This window comes from Thermobia domestica, chromosome 3 (genome assembly GCF_964235325.1).
Source record: "Thermobia domestica chromosome 3, izTheDome1.hap1.1, whole genome shotgun sequence".
NCBI classification, from domain to species: Eukaryota; Metazoa; Arthropoda; class Insecta; order Zygentoma; family Lepismatidae; genus Thermobia; species Thermobia domestica.
In genome coordinates, this window is record NC_137456.1 from 17,394,740 (window position 1) to 17,416,253 (window position 21,514).

Sequence of the window (21,514 nt, forward strand, 5' to 3'; positions counted from 1 at the left end):
TTCTTATGCTACTTCTCGTGTGTTGATTATTTTTTTTTTTTAATTTTGCCTAGTGTAAAAATTGCATGTCCCGTATGTGAATATTTGCACTCAAGTGCTTTTAGCATTGTAAATATTTATTTATGTAATTATGTGGTAGCCAAGATACTAAGGGAAAATACATTGATCATTATTCTTGTATTTCAGAACTGCCATTTTTACAGAAGAGGAATTAAGCCTTGTGATGAGCCAAGTCGAGAGAGATGCGCGTGCGGTAAAACATGTTTGTGACATCTGTTCGAAGCAGTTTTCCATTTTGTCTGACCTGAAAACTCATCGCCGCATTCATACGGGAGAGAAGCCATATTCCTGTGTAATCTGCTTCAAGAGTTTTAGTGATCCCAGCAGTTACAGACGTCACAAGAAATACGTTCATTCAAGTGTGAAACATTTTACTTGTATCAAGTGTGGCAAAGGTTTCAAATTTAAAGAGAGTTTGAAATACCATTATGTGCATCATAAACCATAGTTCAGATCATCGTAGTGTGTTGAAAGACGGCAAAATTGTTGCTCGCAGGGTTTCAAAGTACTTATTGTCTCTTTCTCTTATGGAAGTGGTTATTTCGCTTCAGAAGGGTATTTATATTAGCAAATTAAGATATTTTTTTCCTATTTTTTATAGTATAATGGACCTTACACATATCAGCAATATTTGCACTTAACCTACTGAGTCCTACAACCCTAAGAAACTCGTAAGGAAGATTAAGAGACTGTAATTATATTTTTCTTTTCAATTTTCCAAGAAACAGGGAGGGGGAGATGTCAACACTGGAAACTTAATCCGCATTTTTAAGGTGTCCCGTGTTTGAAACATCACTTGCGTGAGTGAATGTATTAGTGACAAAGGCAAAAGAGTTATTTGAAATTGTTTGTGAATTTTTTTAGAGAGACGTGAGCAGAGCCGGTTCTACCATATGTGCAACACGTGCATTTGTACGGGGCAGCAAAGATTCAAGGAGCGACAAAATCTGTCGTAACTATATTCTTTAAAATAAATATTTCTTGTTGGAAACTTACTTCATGATGATGGTAGTTAAATTTACTAAGTTGGACCTTCTTTTTGAATACTACATTCGTAAATCATGTTTAGGTTGCATTAGTTTAAGGTCACATGGACAGTTCTAAAGCAAATGGTCAAGCAAATCCCATCATGAATTGATTGATTGTTGTCAAATACAAGAACTCAATTCTCAAACAGTTGCGAACATATGTTCCATTTAGTTAGTTATCACAGTTTTGATATGAAAACTAGGTTTGTCGTTGTCGAAACAAATTCCTTATCATAGAAGGTGGAAAGAAATTTTTTAAATTTTTTAACAGATGTACAAGAAAAATCAATAAATAAGGATAAAAGAGCTTGTTGCACTGGAATTACAAACTGATATATTGAGATTGAATGGGATATTAAATTCTGCAAAAAGGATTACCATATTTCCTCTGCAGGTGTGTTTGCTTTATCTTTCAGTAACATAATAAATATATATTTTTAAAGAAAGAAAAAACAAATACAATGAGATTGTATTTACAGTGTTTAGGCCTTTCTGAGTGCGAGTGTACTTTCCCTCCTTCTTCATTGTTTATGATGGGGTCGTGGCTTTTAAGATTTTTTCTTTCTGAGCAAACTGGGGCGGCAAATGCTATTGCACGGGGTGGCAGATTGCCTAGGGGCGTGGGATAGGTGAACCTATGCCACTGATAAGAAGCCCTTCTACTGTTGAGCGCCTTTATAGGATATTGACTATCTTGTACTGGTGAGCTTTCAGCTTTCCAATTCTTATTGCTGAATAACTGTACGAAAGACAAATGAGAGCCTTCCTCACTATTGATAGTTATGGTGTCTTTCCACCTTGCCTAACAGTTTATCAGCTGTCAATCACAGATAATAATCACATCCGCCATTTTAGGTGAAATGCCAATTCCCACACAAAACAACTCTGGTTGATCGTCCTGGAGTTTCAAAATTTTGGTTCTGTATAACAAAGTACATCGAATCCATACTCTGGAGTCCGGTGTGCACAAAACTTTTGTTTATTTATTTATTTTGTGTATGGCCGTGTAATCGTTGCTTTTGTCAACAAGGGCTTTTAAATGTGTCTGTGAGTTAGTTATTTATGTATAAGTATGGAAACACTGTCAGATCTTCTATATAGAGGGTTGTTCCTTCCTGATAAGATCGTTAGGGGTAATAGGAATTAGACCAAATAGGAATTGGCATTTCACGTAAAATGGTGGATGTGATTATTATCTGTGATTGACAGCTGATAAAGTGTTAGGCAAAGTAGGAATTACGCCAAATGACGAGTAAATCGATAGTTATATGTGCTTTCATCATCTTACATAACACTTACAGCTAAATTACTGGTAAATATTCAGTTCGTTTCAATGAAATATCAGTGTCTGCGAAATAGCGGAATTTATAGAAATGCTTTTCCATAAAGATTGACATTAAAATTCACAGTTTTGGCCGAGTTCACCCTATCTATGCAAGAGTCTAGAATGTATTACTTATTATTACGGAATTTATTACTTATTAAGTAAATATCCAGTTTCACTATAAACAGGAGAATTGTAGTATAAATTTAATATCAGACTAAAATATTTTAAATTTTAGGTCAGCCGTAAGAAGTTATCGCATACTCAAGGTTGAATACCACTGTTTTAATTTTCGTACGCATTAGAACAATAATCGAAGTAGTCTCTATTTAATCCTTTAATCCCCTCCTGTTGCCATTATTCCAAGGAAGGTAGGCGAAGCACAAATTGTGGTGACTTTTCGTTATGTGTATATATATATATATATATATATATATATATATATATATATATATATATATATATATATATATATATACGTTACTTCGAATTTTATTATATTTATTTTTCTTTATGTACATCCACTTTTCAAGAATCTTTAGTACACAGACGTTTGCAGATGGAATAATATAAGGAACTTCTTAACAAGTGGATATCACACGATTTATTTTGTCTATTAACCCTTTTCGAGGGTTGGGGCAAAAGTCATGGCAACTATTTTTTTTCTTCCAGATATGTGAGCGGATCACAAACTTACATGTGTCGTGTGGAAGTTCTGCAGGCATAGTGTGTATGCAGAACAACAGATGGCTCTGTGATAGCTGGTAGTAGCACAGCGAGTGCTGTGAAATCAGTCATTTGGTGAGTGTCGTGCGAGATGGAAGTAACCCGTGTTGAGCAGCGCGCTTACATCAAAATAGCCGTTCTCCGAGGGAGAAATACGATGGAATATCACAGTGAATTATTGGAAGCCCTTGGGAATAATGCTCTACTATACCGGACAGTAGCACGGTGGGTAGGAAAGTTTCAGCAAGGACGCGTGTCAACCAGTGATGAGCAACGTTCGGCACGACCTGTCAGTGTGCGGACCGACGTGGCACGTGCCGTCATCGAGGAGCTCCTGGATGAAGACAGACGATGGGCGCCACTGGAGTTGGCGGAGGCAACTGGCATCGGAAAAACGCACCGTCCACAGGATATTGCATAATGAGCTGCAACTAGGCAAAATCGCAGCACGGTGGGTATCGCATGCACTGACGGAAGTTCAAAGGTAGATGCGCTATGCAATATTCTCCGACCACCTTGCACGCTGGCAACAGGACGGCGATCAATTCTTGTCAGGAATAATCGCCATCAATGAATTTTAGGCCAGGGCATACGAACCAGCACTGAAACGTCAGTGCGCGGAGTGGCGACATGTTGGATCGCCAAGGAGGCAGAAGTTCCTTCAGAATCCTTCCCCAGTCAAATTGATGGTGATCGTCGCGTATGACGTCAAGGGTGTCATTGTTTGCACTTTGTTCCACATGGCAGAACAGTGACCGCACAGTACTACAGGGACTTCCTGGTGCCACAGGTATGACGTGGCGTTCGGGAAAAACGTCCGGATCTTGTGGACAGTACAATAATCCTGCACAATAATGCAAAACCACATAAAGTAAAGTTTGTAGGGGAGCTCCTGCGATGTTGGGGATGGGAAGAATTGGAGTACCCACCATACCCTCCTGACATTTCGTCCTGTGACTTTGATCTTATTCGAAAGATTAAGGAACCACTACGTGGTAGGCGGTTTGCAACGCGCGAGGATATTGCTACTGCTGTGCGCGAACAATTGACCCGATTCACACTTGGTGCGGCAAATGCTGAGGAGGATGCTATTCAGCGCCTCCCACATCGTTGGCAGCGTGTAGTGCAAGTAGCAGGAGACTACTTTGAGGGTCTTTAGGTCCAGATTTGTCATGTCAACTGTATGCGAACTGTGTTGTCATTCTTTTGCACCGTGAAAGCCATATTGCTCTGTATACTATCGTAATAAATTAGTGTGTTACGATATTTCAGTGCTATTCATTTCCACACATGTAGTTAACACCTTTTCCTTTCGTTTGTATATCTCACATTTTCCAACCGGACTGGTATCTTCAAGAAAAAAAAATAGTTGCCATGACTTTTGCCCCAACCCTGGTATATATATATATATATATATATATATATATATATATATATATATATATATAATGAAAATAATCAGAAACATTATTTGAGTCTTTTTTGTGTATGAGACAATTTTGCTTCACTAAAAAATAGAATTAGTTATATTGCATAAAGGGTTAGACCGATCTAGGGAAGGAAGAAAGATCTTTGAAACAGAAAAATAAATGTCTTCAACAGATTGAAATGAGAAATATGTACTTTAGTTTAATGCCCTTGAAGGTAGGGGAGAAGAATGTCTTACAAAAGTGAATAGTTAATTTGTTGGAATGAGATTTGCGACAGCAAACGAGAGAATTCCGAGAAAAACCCGTGGATGTGAAGTTATCCATCGCGAACTTACGTAGTCTGGGTTAGAACAGGGACTCCTCTCATCAAAGGTGAGTGTTCTTTGATGGAGCGACCATGCTTCATGTCTTCAAAATATTCTAGTTCGTGTTTAAAGTTTAATGCTGTCATTTCCAGATGGATGATGCATGACGTAGGACAGTAGTTTTACAATCTGAGAAATAGCAGAGGGAAATACTCCGAAAAGAGGAGAGATAGGAATGTCGTACGAGAATGAAGTAAACGAGTATTTGTATAGATATACCACATTGACTTGACACCTAGTCTTCTGTTCCAAGCGCTGCTATCGGCATTTTTGCCACGAATCGATTCATTTTGGCAGCACTATAGTATACATGCAGTCAGGAATCCACAAGAGTAGTATACCTGCAAAAGTAAAGACTGCGTTGTCGATGTTCCTGTTTGCCTACCTTTTATGAACGCCAGGTCACTTGCCAGCTCCTTCTCCTCTTCGTGTGGTTTATTCAGAAAGGAAGTACAATCTATGACGTCACAGACCGTTCTGTTGGAAATGACTAATTTAGTGGTGCCTGTATGTATGAGATTTCGGGTTCGATTTCCGGTGAAAAAGCATCGAACACACTACAATGGTTCAGATTTCACGTTTAAACTGTAGATTGTGTTCTCTATGCTGTCGCTGCTAACAATGGACCTAAAACATCAATCAACCAATCGTATTTATTTGAAAGTTTTGACACAAGAGACAAGGAATTGCTCGTGGTTGGCCATGTGTAAGATGAAGGGGACGGGCTATAAGTGTGAGATGATAATGATAACAATGATCGGAAACGCCAACATCCATGGGTACATATGCAGATATTCTTCATAGATACTCACTTGGTCTGCACCAAAGTCGCCCGGAGGGCAATCCCGAGAAATCTTGAGAGGGCCGGGCTTTTGGGGGTCCATGAAAAACTTATGGAGTTTTGTTCATTCAACTGTGAGTTTTTCAATGTCGAAATTTCCCACAGTAACAAAATAAGGAATCCAGTATAATTATCTCGCCAATGAGATGCCCACGTTGACCTAACCTCATCTTCACACTATCAATCTGACATCATGGTCACCCGACTCACATTTAGAATATTGTTTCGACATCATACTTACATCACCAGTCTGACGTCACGCTCAAGCATTTTGACACCACGCTCACAACATCCTCTCGCCATCATGCTCACATCATTTCGACATCATTCATTTCACCCCACGCTCATAACATCCTCTCGACATGATGCTCACATCATTTCGACATCATTTACTTCACCCCACGCTTATAACATCCTCTCAACATGATGCTCACATCATTTCGACATCATTCACTTCACCCCACGCTCATAACACCCTGTCGACATGATGCTCACATCATTTCGACATCATTTACTTCACCCCACGCTTATAACATCCTCTCCACATGATGCTCACATCATTTCGACATCATTCACTTCACCCCACGCTCATAACATCCTCTCAACATGATGCTCACATCATTTCGACATCATTCACTTCACCCCACGCTCATAACATCCTCTCGACATGATGCTCACATCATTTCGACATCATTCACTTCACCCCACGCTCATAACATCCTCTCGACATGATGCTCACATCATTTCGACATCATTTACTTCACCCCACGCTTATAACATCCTCTCAACATGATGCTCACATCATTTCGACATCATTCACTTCACCCCACGCTCATAACACCCTGTCGACATGATGCTCACATCATTTCGACATCATTCACTTGACTTCACGCTCACAACCTCTTCTTAATATCATGCTCCCATCGTTCTCACGCTCACATCATTTTGACATCACGCTCACTCAACCTAACACTCGTATCACCAGTCTAACATCATACTAACTCGATTTCATGTTTACATATCACTACAACATTGCGCTCACATCTTTTTGACATCACTCTCACATCAATATTTCTATTGCACGCTCATAATATCCTTTCAACATCACAACATGCTTTCGACTTCACACTCACTTCGTGAGGTTGAAGTCGGGTAAGTGAGTTTTGAATTCGTGAGTTCAGATATACATTCGATTGTGACAATGATCAAAAGGAAAAGACCGTAAAAGTAACAAGGTGTTTTTGCTCAAGGCTACGCTCGGAGACAAAGTAAGCAGAACTTTACATTGTTTATTTGATTCTACTGGTTGTCAATGCTATACTGGTTATTCTGGGTTTCGTATGACCTTATTAACCGGAAACAGAAGTAAGAGTGGGTAATGATCACAATATATTAGAACACAGATTTCACAGTAGACAAAAATGAGTCGTAGCGAGTCGTCTACATGAACCTGATATACAGTAACACAATCTAGATGTGTCATTATCAATTATCAACTAACCTTACTTACCATAAAAATCAGTGAACCAAAATGACATAGTTTTACTTGGTCAGTCATCCACTTGCAGGTTCATTTATGTATAATACGAAATTCCCGTATTCCTGAAGCTGGAACAGTTTGTACTGAACTGTTCCATTGTCATCTTATTAGCATAGATTTAGCTAGGAGTATGGGAACCTAAGCCTTTCCAATTTTTTTTAAGTGATGAAATACCACATACAACATTATACCAAAGGGTGAAAAAAATTGCTGTATTCATTCGAAAATTAAAATTGCATAAACAAACTGAAATGTATGAGACTAAATTTCACTATGTCCAATACATTGGTTGCAGCAAACAAAACGCACAGCTTCCTTCTCTCATTTTCACGCTAAAGTCGCTATAAGTCGCTATATTCGTATCTACTCGGTCGCTCGGGTATATTCGGAAGAAATTCCTTTTATTGAATGTTGAACGGTGTTGCATTCAACATTCTGGAATACATGTTTCCATGTATTACTCTGCTAAAATGTGACGTTTTGAATTGTCTCAAGAAAACATATAATCACAGCGTCTATAGAAATTCCGTGATGTGGCTGTCGCGTTCTGTCAAAAAACACGACAATTTCCCATGACACACCAGCTGCGGTGTTCACTTGCTCATTTTAGCCTAAGGCGGCATTGTTTGTGGTTCCGGGTTAACTGTTGTAACTCAGCACGAAGGCATGCGTACCGCCATTCCAGCGTTCAGGAGACAGCATCGAACCGTCAACACAGATAAGTGTACTCCAGTGTCGAGCTAATGCTGTAGGTGGCAGTCCAGTTAGGTTATGCAGACAAGATGTCTTTGATCCCGTACTGTGGTCAGATTGTGCGGTCCACTGCCCAATCATCGCTGCCTAATACTTTATCTATACGTTGCTTCTTCACATGCATCACTGTCATGGCACCTATGACAGTAGGAGAAACTGCCTTCCCATAGACTCTTTCGAGTGCAGTGCAATAGTCTGTTCACATTGCACCATTTGACGTCGAACTTGTAAGCATATTGACATCTGCTCACACGTTTCTTGTTCGTTTGTCCACTCTCCGCTACCTGCGTGCTGCACAAACCGCACTTAATCATATTAATCGGCACCGGAACGAGGACACTTCTAGGTCTAAGCATGTGTCTGCCCGTTATTTGTATAGGGGAAGGTCGGGTAGTATCGGACACTTGTGACATAGGAACATGTGATGTGACAACTTTATGATAATCAGAAATTAAATAAAAACTTCATATGTGCATTCCTCATACATATCTTTATAACACTATATAAACCATATTTCACTTTTACTACAAAATTTAGAGAAACTGAAAAAAATGTAAAAGTCTAATTTTTCAAGATATAAAAAATTGGCGGGTTATACCGGACAGATCTGTTATTACCTTCTTAGATACCTTACATGTCTTCTTACATACCTTACAAACTGCAGATTGTTATGTTGTATTGCAAATATCACATTTATAATAAAATGCATCTGTCTCAAGACTTGCACAGTTTTCATGTGCCCAGCCTATGCACGAATTACACTGTATCCAGTTCTCATCAAAGTTTTCCCCACAAATTATGCAATCAGTCTTTGTTTCACCGTCGAATTTCGGAGACTTCCTTGCTGATCCAACTGCTTGGTTGAGCATCAAATACGGCTTCCTTTGGGAGCATCTTTCGTAAGTTCTTTGTCCAGTCTTACTCTAGGGAACACATTTAATGGAGGGATAAATTGATCACGAGACGCGTTTATGCACAGAAGAATTGTTACGTTTTTGCCTCTTTCTCCAGATGTTAATTTCCCTACCTGCTTTTTTCCTTTTATAGACACAACTTTTAACTGATTTTCATGAACTACTGAGACACCAGTTTCATCAGCATTAAAAATTCTCGATGGTTTAAAATAATATTTATTCATAAGTTCAGAGAGTTTGTCATATATATATATATATATATAACCAACGTGTTCCTTGTTGAATCCTATAGCCCGCCGCAAACTTGTGGACTCCGCGCACCTCAAACTTAAATCGGGATGTCTCTTCATGAAAGAATAATAAAAATCTTTCCCGGCTAGTCCTTTATTTCTGTTAAATTTATGGTTCAGTTTCAAATGTTTAGCGAACTGAAATGCTAGTTTCAAAAATTCTTTCTTCTTGAGAGGCATCAACTGGCTGTCCAGATCTTTGACAAGATTATACAGTAACTTATCTTGTTCATCCGTAAAAGTATTTTGAAATTTACCCATTGGCGGTTTTACTTGAATTTCTTTTTCCAAGGAAAGAAATCTTACCCTGTCACCTAAAGTGCTTTTCGGGACGAAGACTGTTTACCTGCTTCTCTTGTACTCATCCCACCACTTATCACTTCTTCAATTGCTGTTTTCATATTTTCCTCTGACCATTTACCTCTCTTTTTGTCCATTTTTACCTGATAATCATGAGAGAACTATAAGATTTCGCATTGATACTTCGAATATTGCTGTCCGATATTGCCCGCCAACACCCTGTCCGATACCACCCGACCAACGTGCATGATAATAAAGAGTCTTGAAATAATTTGTCTTGCAATGTAGGCAATGATATAATGCCAATTAGGATACAAAACTACAACAAAAATGTACAACTACTTAAATTCATATTTCACTTACCTTTGTTTCTGTAATTAGCCGACAAAATTAAGTACGTGCAATCACAAACCGCACAAAAACTACAAATTGTCGCACCACGTGTACACCTTTCAACGTACTATCTCAGAATGTTGGCGCCACGCTTCCCTCACAAAGAACTACTAACACGTGGCTAAAGAGTGTCGCCATCCTGTTCCGAAAATAGTGAACTATACACTGTCCGATACTATCCGACTTTCCCCTACGTATAAATCCATACAAATCGTGTAAGTTGCAATATTTTGAAACGGCAGTGTACTTTTTAAGTGTTGAACTCCTAAGAATTTGTCTTCGTTATTAAAGGAATGCCTCCAGTGCATCGTGTTATAATCGTTACACACAAAACAAGACTCGTGGTATTTCAGACTTCAAATATGTACTTATGTTTGTAATTCTATTGATAACGATAACAAAAATACTATTGCGTTCCAATAGTAATCGTTTTGATTAGGACATTTTGTTTGTATTTGTCGTTGTGTGACCTCTTTCTTCAAAGAAAAATAATCCTTATTATAATAATTTGTAACAGATTGTTTATACTCTATTGAAACACAAGGTCTTTTCTATCTTTATTGTATGTTTATATATTATAAGAGTAAATTTCACAGTTTACTAACTCTTAAAGTGTTAAATTATATATTGCTTTTTCGCTTGTAATTTCTATATGTAAATAAAAGACAGTCTGATATTAATTAGTTAGTTTGCTTCTGAGTATTATACCCAAAGGATGCGGAAAAAAATACAATTTCACTATCCCAGAATACGATTTTGAAGTATGACTATGGCATTTTGAGCTATACAGGGATTAATAAGAGCCAGAAAAGTATTAGATGAAAAGAGACGCATTTCAAAAGTGGTTGTGATTTTTTAAAACAGAATTTAATGATATGTGCAGTATAACGTACCGTAAGTATTTACTGTGAACTTGGCCTTCTGTCTGTATTCCTTTGCCTTATTTCCTTAAGTCTTATGTAAGCATACAATTGTTAACTTCATAAAAATGAAAATAAATAAACTTCTACAAAGCTTTACTGAAGTATAAACTAATGTACCTATTCGTAATACTAAATTACGAATACCATACATACTAAATTACAAACTATATTACTTGTATAGAAATTACCAAATACCTCTAATCTTTTAAAACTCATATTGATTGATTGATTTAGTGTATAGACATGATTTTGCTGTCATTTTCAAGGATATTATAAATAGAGGATCTACCCATATGTATCCTATTAAGTCGGTGAAGTCAAAAAGCAACCGAGCATCGGCACGTCTGATTGGCTACTCTCGTTTCTACCATCGTCTGATTGGCTGCTTTCGTTTCCGCCATGATTGTTTGTTCAAAACATTGCGTTCCTATTGGGCGGAGTGGGCAGAGTAGGGGTGGCGAAACTGTGACGTATGGCTTCACGATTTTGTTGTAAGGGCAGATCCTCTATTTTATAAGATCCTTGGTCGTTTTGTAGCAAAATACGTTTTGTTTTTTGTTTTTTTATCTTATACCTAAAGAGGTTCAATATGGCTTCCACTGGTGATGCCACACACACCCTATTTGAAGTCTCACTTGCTCTACAACGTCTTCAGACGCATTGAGACGACATGAAGATTTGTCGTGTCTTACTAAACATTCAGTTTCAATAAAACACTTACGCTACTGATAAATAGTAGGACTACTGGGAGAATTTTTACCATACTTTGTACGAAAAATACGTTGGATAGTTCCCTCAGACTTGGATTCTTCAAACCAAAGCACACAGCTAGCACGCTCGGGACCAACAAAGGCAGCAATCTTTGCTGCAACCGCCGGCATTTTTGCCGATCCCAAACGTTTCAGCATTCTTGCCAATTTGATGTCGAGAACATAATCCAAACAACCCCTGCGGGGCTTCTAACCCGTTCCTACTACTACTACTACATTAGCTGTGGATCTATATAGTACAAGGGCAAACGTACTACTACTACTACATTTGCTGTGGATCTATATAGTAGAAGGGCAAACTTATTTTAATGAAAGAAGTTTAATGAAAATTTTAAAACACTGCTCGTTAAATCACTTTTTGAATATTATTTTTAATCTTATTTTAACGAAAGAAGTGTTATAAACATTTTTAAAAGTAGTAAAAAAAAACTGTTCGTAGGCAGGATTCGAACCCTCGCCAAAAGCATTTTCGTTACTAGCATGTTACGCTAGACCACTCGGCTACCAGAGCCAACAACAATTTTCGTTTACTTTGTGCTATATGTAGATTATGTCTTGTGATATCGCATCTGTATCGACCAATCAGATCAGAGGATATGCTGAAACGTTTGGGATCCGCAAATATGCCAACCGCCGCTAGCGCTTTCAGTGGGTTGCTTCTGAATTAGTGTACTACGTGAGTCAAAACTTGATGTATTTTGCTACAAAATGGCACCAAAGCCATGTTTGTAAGATGAATAAATCAATCTGAATTTTCAAAGCTGTAAAATCCATTCTGATACATACTGTATATATACACGCAAACTACAAGAATTTGAAATAATCTAATTAAATTACATGTAGACTAAAAATAGAAAATACATTGAAGGAAGTCGTCTACACAGTAAGATATACTCAATAAAAATAGATACTAATTCTGGGTTATACTTTTTTTTTCTTAATTTAGTCTAAAGAGCCTTGTGCAAATTGTTCTATAATTTATACATTGAATTATTTCTCGGAAGTAGGCTTCTAGCATTTAAGTAATTAAGTTGCTAGGTATAATAAGTTACAGTAAACGGTATATATGTGCAACGAACAAGGCAAAAGTTAATTTCAAGTGTCCTTTGTTGACAACTCAATGATAACACTTTTCCTTCGGAATTGAAAAATTTATTTGTAATTATGAAGCTCTCCAAGAAGTAATACCTCAACTTAATTACTGGAATTTTGTGTAATGGACTGAAAAAGTGTTTACCGTGTAAAATAACTATGGATTGTTACACCTAAGAGAAATTCGGTCGAAATCGAGGAATTTTAGATTCGTGTTATTAACCATGAAACATATATATATGTATATATATATATATATATGAAGACTATAAACATTTTCAAGATTTGTGTATGACTATCTATATATATAAAAGAGAACGCACAAAATCCTTTGTCCGCTCATCACGCTAATACGGCTGAACCGATTTCTTTCATTTTTGGGGGGTTGTTAGGATTTGGACCCTAGATGGTTTTTATCATATCACTTTAATTTTCAATTACCAGTGTCTTGAGATAATTGACCAATCAGGTGTCAATACGTAAAAAAAAATCCTTTGTCCGCTCATCACGCTAATACGGCTGAACCGATTTCTTTCATTTTTGGGGGGTTGTTAGGATGTGGACCCTAGATGGTTTTTATCATATCACTTTAATTTTCAATTACCAGTGTCTTGAGATAATTGACCATTCAGGTGTCCATACGTACAAATCCTTTGTTATTAGTTCATCATAGGTATAAAAATAAACGTATTTATATGCAACCCGCATGACCCTGTAACTCGGCGGGTTAACATAACTGACAGGCGCTATAAATCACTTGAAAGCGAAAAAGTAAAAATTATCTAAGTAACAAAGTTTATTGCGTTCCGGGGTGACCGCAGCGAAGCGGGGTGAACGCTGCTAGTCCGGAAATATGTATAATTTAACCAGTCTACTAATTTTTTGAATTAAACGCTTGTTTGTCTTATAAAAATGTTCTCGTATAATTTTTGCCAGTCAGTGTTGAAAGGAACGAAACTTAGTACATATTGTAAGTACAGCATGTAAGAATCCCATCTTAAGAGCCTGACATACTAAACATAATGCCAAATTTATCCTTTTTTCTTTTGCTTATTTTCATAAGTGAAAGAAGATAATGAAATGCTATTTACCACAATCATAGATAATGTTATTTTAAAACAGAAAATATGAACCTGAAGCCTTTCCAGTGTTGTCATCCATAGAAATTACAGTGTTGCCAGAATAACATTTGCCCCAAAGTTAAGGCAGCAACTAGAGGAATGAACTTAACTGCATTTGATTATTATTTTGGTTTCCTGTGAACTACTTTTTAAATAATAGTTGTATTTAGTTTGTAATAAACAAAATAGTTTAAACATGCAGTTATTAAAATTAAATAATAATGTTATTTAAAAAGTAGTTCAGAAAATACCAAAACAACATGATACGTAATCAAATGCAGCTGAGTTCATTCCTCTAGTCGCTGCCTTAACTTACATTTTGGAGAAATGTTATTCTGGCAACACTGTAATTTCTATTTATAGCAACACTGAAAATTCTTCAGGTTCATATTTTCTGTTGTAGGTAAAATAACATTATCTATAATTGTGATAAGTTGCGTTTCATTATCTCCTTTCTTTTACGAAAAATAGGCAGAAGAAATACGGTAAATTTTGTATTATTGTAGTAAGCCTATGTCAGCCTATTAACGCAAAGTATACCATATAATTACTTTGTTTATGCTATTGTTTTGCGTTTAAATACTTACACCTCAACTTGAAATTACATTCATGGGGTACATACATCTGCTAAACGGCAAAAAATCCAGTGTCCCTAGATATTCTCATCACCATGGGTGTATAATGATATAACACATAATTGTTAATGGTCGTTAAGTGATAGTTAAAAAGATAGATAGTGTTAATGTATAGGGTGGTCCGGAAATGGGCGTACTCCCCTTTAGATTCAACAGTATAGTGTTAGTTGTGGTAGAATGTCTGTACACAGTTACCTTGAAGCCTTAAGAGCATACAAATCGGTATGATCAGCAACCGTGTATTAACATAGCTAAATTCTACTCCAAGTTCTCGCAGATGTTTTGTGGAGATACTCCGGAGTCACGAGGGAGAAGGCTTCTTCCACAGCTGCTCGTAATTCCTGCTTTGTGTGATATCGAGTGTTTCTTACTTGTTGCTTTATGAAACCTCAGAGAGCATTGCCTGGTGTTATCAAATCGGGACTTCTTGGAGGCCAGGCTAAGGGAGCTGGTGAAGGTGCACAACCTCTTCCAATCCAGCTGGCAGAAAACATCTGATTCAGGTGATTGCGCACGTGAATCGCGAAGTTTGCTGGTGCTCCATCCTGGTGTATCACAACAGTGTCTTGCCAAGCAATGTTACCAGACTGCCAAGCAATGGTACCAGACAGTGCCAAGCAATGTTATCAAACAAATGTGCGTAAAACCTAAAACTGTCAGAAAACAATAATTAGGGGTACGCCCACTTCCGGACCACGCTGTATGTGTTGTGTAACTATGCATGAAAGCGCGCATGGGATAAATTAAATACACATTGGTTGGTTAGATTCGAATTTAGCGTCCCTTTCAATAATGGGGTTATGTGACACGTGGACCGGTTAATGTCCGGTTCGAAGCACATGAACTCCCGCCATTACTCAAACTCAGGTCTTCTACACTGAGGGCGCGAACGCGATCAACAACCTGAGGGAGCTCAAATAAATATACGATATATAAGCAACAAAACACTTTGCTGACTTTAAACAAAAAATAGGAATTATAATTCCAAAGCAAAACTTTTAATCCTGATTATATATATTGTGCAGGTGTAGTTTTGGTGCACCACGTTTTGGAAGACTTACAGGTAAAATTCAATACTTTGCATGAAAAAACAAGTTTATAAGAAACTACTTTCTGCAGCGGACAGAAGGTTTACAAGTGTAGGGTCACTAGTGTAAAATCATTACAAGTAGGCCTACTTTACGACGCATAAAGTAAGTGGGTGCATATGAAAGATGACTCTATTAGGTGCTATTTTCAACAGGCGATATACTTCTGCACAATATACAAAACTTGTATTTCATGTTTACAAGTGGAGTGTTACTACTACTTTTGACAAGTGCTTTTGAAACTTATCATTACCAAAACCTCCACTACCCTCGCTTGCTCGCTTACCCATAATCGATGACGCGCCTTCTCCCTGCGGATCCACCCGTTACTAACGCGCGGGCCCACCAGCTTCGTCCTGTTCTGATTCGGTTAGACACCATTCGTGCTTTTTCCAAGTACAGATTGGTTTGTGTTTTTTTGCACTGTAGTTTTTATGCTACATATCCGGAAGTTGTATTTATACGCAAATCGTAAAAGAATGATGATTTTTCAACAGTCACTTCTGGTGGCCCCTTCAATTTTATCTATGACAAGTGAGATATTTTCATGTCACCCGGGTGAAACCTTTTAGAGGGCAAGAAGAAGAAAATTAGTGAAAGAATTATATTTTTTCAATAATTGTTTCTAGCGGTGCGGCAAAAGTAAACCTGTACGATATATTTGTTCTATTCACATAAACAAGGATTAGTCGTCCCTTCAATAGAGACATTTGATTTTTTTTATTTAAAAACCTACATTAATATAAATATAATATCGATATGAAAGCATAGCAATAAACAATATATATTAATTTCTTCCAGTGTTGCTGACGTTTCACAAGATGATGTGAAGCCAGGAGCGTTGGACAGAGATGCATCAAAGACAAATAGACGAGTATGTAAGTTCTGTTCAAGGTGCTTCCACGATACGGCTTACTTAAAAACTCATCTACGAACTCATACCGGAGAGAAACCATATTCTTGTAGGATTTGTTCAAAACGTTTCGCTCACCCAAGCAGTTATAGACGTCACAAGAAAACGTATCATTCGGATCTAAAGCCATTTCCTTGCAAGATATGCGGCAAAGATTTGAAGTCTAAAAATGGTTTAAGGTATCATTATGTCCTCCATGATCTTAAGGACCCAAAATAGAACGTGATATATTGATTAATATCTACATACTAGGCAAACGATGAACTGGTAACACTCAGCTAAAGCTTCATTAGAGCAAGAGGGTCACATCGTTTTAAAACTATATTTCCTTGTAATCAACGAATTTGTGTGATACTTGTATGATATAATATAGCCAGATTGAATTCATATTTCATCAATACGAACCCATTTCACTTTCCAGGTAATGCTGAAAGGGTGCCAATGTTGATTACTGGTTACCGCTAACCGCTGTTACGTAGATCACCTAAATTCATTTGTTAATTTTCGTAATTTCAGTTGATGTTCAGTTATCCTCAAAGGCAGACCCAGGTCTCAGACGCCTACATCACTAAGTAACATTATGAATAATTATTTTGTATCATAGTAAACTTAATGTAAAAATTGATCAAAAAAACACTTGATGAAAAATACTCCCGATGAATCTGGGTAACCTCTTCCTTCAATAACAATGTTGAGCGAATATCAACGCACAAATATGTATTAATAGTTATTTCTTAGAAACCAATGGACAAGCTGAGTAATTCTTACAAACAATTTGGCAGTTTGCTTAGTACCTATAATGTCTATTATTAAGTGACTTGTATTCTTGTTAATTATATTTTTGTAGGTGCATATTACGAAAACGATTATGAATAAAATATCTCGACAGAATTGGAACTTCTTTTGACAGTGTGTTGGATATTGATATTTATTACGTTCATACTCAGTTACTTGAATCATGACACAATAGACATATCAACTAAGCAGTTATCGTATTAGCACAATTATAGGCAGAAACTTACATATGTACCTAGTAAAGTTTATATGGTTAATGCTTACTAGTGGTATATATACGAGTTCTGATAAATAATGATCATAAGTGAATAAAACATAATTAGCTGTACTAATCCTCCAGATGTTGATGGTATTTTTCAAAATTGTCCGCATTACATGCAATGCACTAGTTCTAACGTTTTTCCCAGTCATCAAAGACATGCTGGACCTGCAAGCTTGTTTTGGACGGATCCTTCAAGATTGCCTCCGCAGCTTTCACCACTGCTCCTGAAGATGCGAAACGCCATCTTCGGAGATGCTACTTCAAAGTTGAAAAAGAAAAAAAATCACAAGGGGCTAAATCAGGGCTATATGGAGTATGATGTACACACGGAACGTTAATCTTTGCAAGATAGTCAACAGAATTTTTGTACTGTTCTTCGCATGCCACTTCCATGTTGCCTTATGCGAAACTGAAACTACGTGTGCTTGAACGGCTGCTAAAGTCACATTCCTGACGTCATGGCCTTCTAGCTTGCTCAATCTCTTCGCCACTTCTCCCACTACACAGACGTGTTTCGGTTTCTGTGCTTTGCTGTTGTATTCACCTCATAAACACTGATGATCAGTTTTTATTGATAAACCTACGTATATTTAATTAATTGAAAAAAGTATGCCTATGTTACTGCGGATATCATACATTAATAAATAACACTGTTAGTCGATGCTTAAAATGTTAACTAAAGCACTTTTATTTAAAGGGAGAACTACGAGTTAATAGTATCAAAGGTATTAAGATCTATAGAACCAGTAGTTCTAGTTGGTAATTATATACAGTATGTAATTACATTTATTTGTCACTTCGTGGTGTCAGAATGAATCGTAGACCTCCGTGAGAGCATATCTTCAGCTATTTGTATTCTTTATGGAAAATTATGGCCTGTGTAGCTAAGTGGACAGCGTGTGTGACTGTCATTTTAAGGGTCCTTATGGAAAATTTTAGTAACATACTGTTATCATGTGTTCTGAAAGTAATAAGTTTGAATATTGCCTTTTCTGCTGTATATTGTACAGTAGCGTAGCGTAAGTTTTCAAAGTGGGTAGACATCTCAATATTTTTTCAACACTCTAGATAGACGCAAACAGATACTAGCATTCCTATCAGTAGCTGATAAGTTATAAATGTACACCAGAAAAATATCAATTGTTAAAAATAACCTATGCTATTATTATTATTATTTGCATTTTTACGACATATACAAAAATCAATTATTAGCTGCTCAGTGTAAAGAAACATATTCTTACTTAGTACATAATATTCTATGGAAAACCGAGAAATAATATATATATATCGTGCAACATACCTTGGTAATTCCTACATTTTCTTGTATGATAGTTCGATGCGACGATCCTTCTTCTCAGCGAACACATCAATAACTTTTTGTTTGAAACAGGGATCACTTGCAGCATCTTTAAGCAAAGATTTTTCAATGGCCATCAAACTCAAAGCTGAAAGTCTTTCATTAGACATAGAATTCCTTAAAAATGTTTTTACGCGTTTAAGAGCGCTCATGCTTCTTTCGCTTGACGCCGTTGTAGCAGCAATACTTAAAGTCAAATGTAACAACTTCGTCAATTGCACATAAATGCTTTGTAGCTCATTCTCGTGAAGATATTTTAATAACGCGTGTGGTGACAGGTACTTTTCAGAGTCACTGTAAAGAATAGCAAGTTCGTTTCTCAGTTGTTGTTCGTCGAAGAATGGATATGTCTTCATTAACTGTTGCAGTTTGTTAAGAGGAAAGTTAACTTTATATTCGAGAAACTTTTTCTCGTTTAACAATTCTACGAAAGTAATTTCCTCAAAATCTTTAAATCTTTCATTCATTTGAGTTGTAAATGAGTCTAAAATTTCAAATGTCAGCCGGCGCAAGTTTCTCAAGTGCGTTTCCTCGTACTTTATTTTACTATTTAGCTGACGAGCTTCCTCACAACAGGCTATAATAGTTTCCTCGCACCTCATTTCCATAAACTGCTTCAATACAAAACGAACCTCATTGATGCATAATGTAATATCGGAACAACTTTTTAATTGTAGAATCCTAAATAGATTATCGGTGAACGCAAACAATTTACTGAACAAGCAAAGCAGAAACATAAACGTTGGATTTTTTAATTTTCTTGCTAAACTACGAGCATATTCAACGGATGATGGGTCCCACTCATCATCTTCAATAACATGGGTTACCGCTCTTTCCAACTCTTTAAAATGAGCTTTAATTGTTAACGCTCCTCTAGAATGGTAATTCCATCTGGTGTCACTGTGATGAGGGAGTTTGAAACCTTGTTCACGCAAAAGTTCGCTTCGTTTAGAAGACTTACTAAAAAATGTATGAAATGTGCTTATGTCACATATGAAGAACTTTACTTCTTTTATATGCTTAGATGCATACAATAAAACAAGATTCATTTGGTGTGCATAACAATGAATGAAAAGTGCGTATGGATAAAATTGCTTCACAAGTGCTTGTACGCTAGTATGGCAACCTTTCATTACAGACGCCCCATCATATGTCTGACATATAAGTTTATTTCCTATGTCCCAATCCTTCAGAACATGCAAAATAATGTCAGATAAGCCCACCGCTGTTTTGTCTTTAGAAACATCAAAAAAACCGATAAATCTTTCTTCCACTCTGTCTTTTATTACATATCGGAATATAATGCTCAATTGAGCTCTGCAAGAAACATCAGTAGTGTCATCAGCTTGAATGGAAACAAAATAGGTCTGATCTATTTCTTTCTTTATAGTTTGTAACAATACATGGTTTATGGATTGAATCAAATCATTTTGTATGTCTGGTGATGTTCCTTTGAAAGCAGAGTTAGACTGAAAATGCATTCTAAGCTCCTGCTCTTCTTGAGCCAGTAAGTCTAAGAGCTCTAGATAGTTACCTTTATTTGCAGATAACTCATCTTCGCGATGGCCACGAAACGCTAATTCTTGTCTTCCTAAGTAACAAATTGCATCAATAATTCGACCTAAAACTCTTCTGTTCGTTGATACTTTTTCATTATGTTGTAAGGTAGCCAGACGCGAAGATTCTGACAGAGCATGTTCTATTCGATTTCGTCCCAGCATATGAAAGCACTCCGTATTTTTTAAGTGTTTTTGAGAGGATTGGTGTTTAGTTGCTTTCCTTTCAAAATTCTTCACGGTTTCAATACCACTTTCATTCCACTCAGAATCTCCCCCAAAGAGAATACACACAAAACAATAAAGCTTATTTCTTTTAGTACTACCTGTCAACCACGTGTATTTTGTATACCAAGATGACTGAAATTTCCTCACCACCTTGCCATCTTTTTGAACTAAAAGTAAATTTGGAGTTGGCCTTTGTTTTTTCACTTCACACTTATCTTCATATGAAAATTTTGAAAAGCCATTTATTAGCAGATGATCCACTAAATCTATATTAGTTTGTTCACACATGATTCAAAGTACACACGGAAACGTTTATACATACACACGAAACCTACACACACAAACACAACGTAAATTAAACTTATAATCGCAAACAACGAAAACGAAAACAACCACCTACAAAATCTTCCGCACAAATAAAGAGGGACCAATGTTTCTTACTCCAGTATTGTGATTAGACAGAAGTTGGACCTCGCTTATGCTAGGTTTCACCCCAATTATGGTAGGATTTCAAGGATTATTCTGGTGCTAAATTACATAAGATTTTTTATTTTTTTAGATTCCTTAATAATGTACATTTGAATAAGGAAAAAATATCTAGAAGAAAAATAAACATATTTTTGTTATATTTGGTATTATTGCTCAAAATTGGTATCACTGTCTGAGCCATTCGAGCAAGTGTCTCTTTCAGAGCTTTTTTAAAGGGGCGTGAAGCTTCCCGCAGGAAGACGCGCGTCGCTTTCTAGAGGGTGCTGCTGTGACTTCTTTCACTTGCTGTGAGACATGTTTCAAGCAGATTCTTCTGTTAGT

At 36.9% G+C, this 21,514-nt stretch overlaps 1 protein-coding gene across 12 annotated transcripts in view; it reads left to right on the forward strand.

The window, feature by feature from the left end:
- The window catches only part of LOC145680198 (uncharacterized), a 490,330-nt gene that overhangs the window by 280,211 nt on the left and 188,605 nt on the right, over positions 1–21,514 (forward strand). Inside the window, exon 4 of one of the 12 annotated variants that reach the window (XM_081750467.1) lies at positions 16,395–16,820. The exons of 9 other annotated variants lie outside the window; for them this stretch is intronic. In XM_081750467.1, the coding sequence (XP_081606593.1) occupies positions 16,395–16,725 (331 nt within the window). In that variant the 3' untranslated portion in view covers positions 16,726–16,820. Of the gene's footprint in view, positions 1–186; positions 1,433–16,394; positions 16,821–21,514 lie in introns of those variants that run through there. 2 more of the 12 variants (XM_081750476.1, XM_081750472.1) reach the window with 2 other exon arrangements.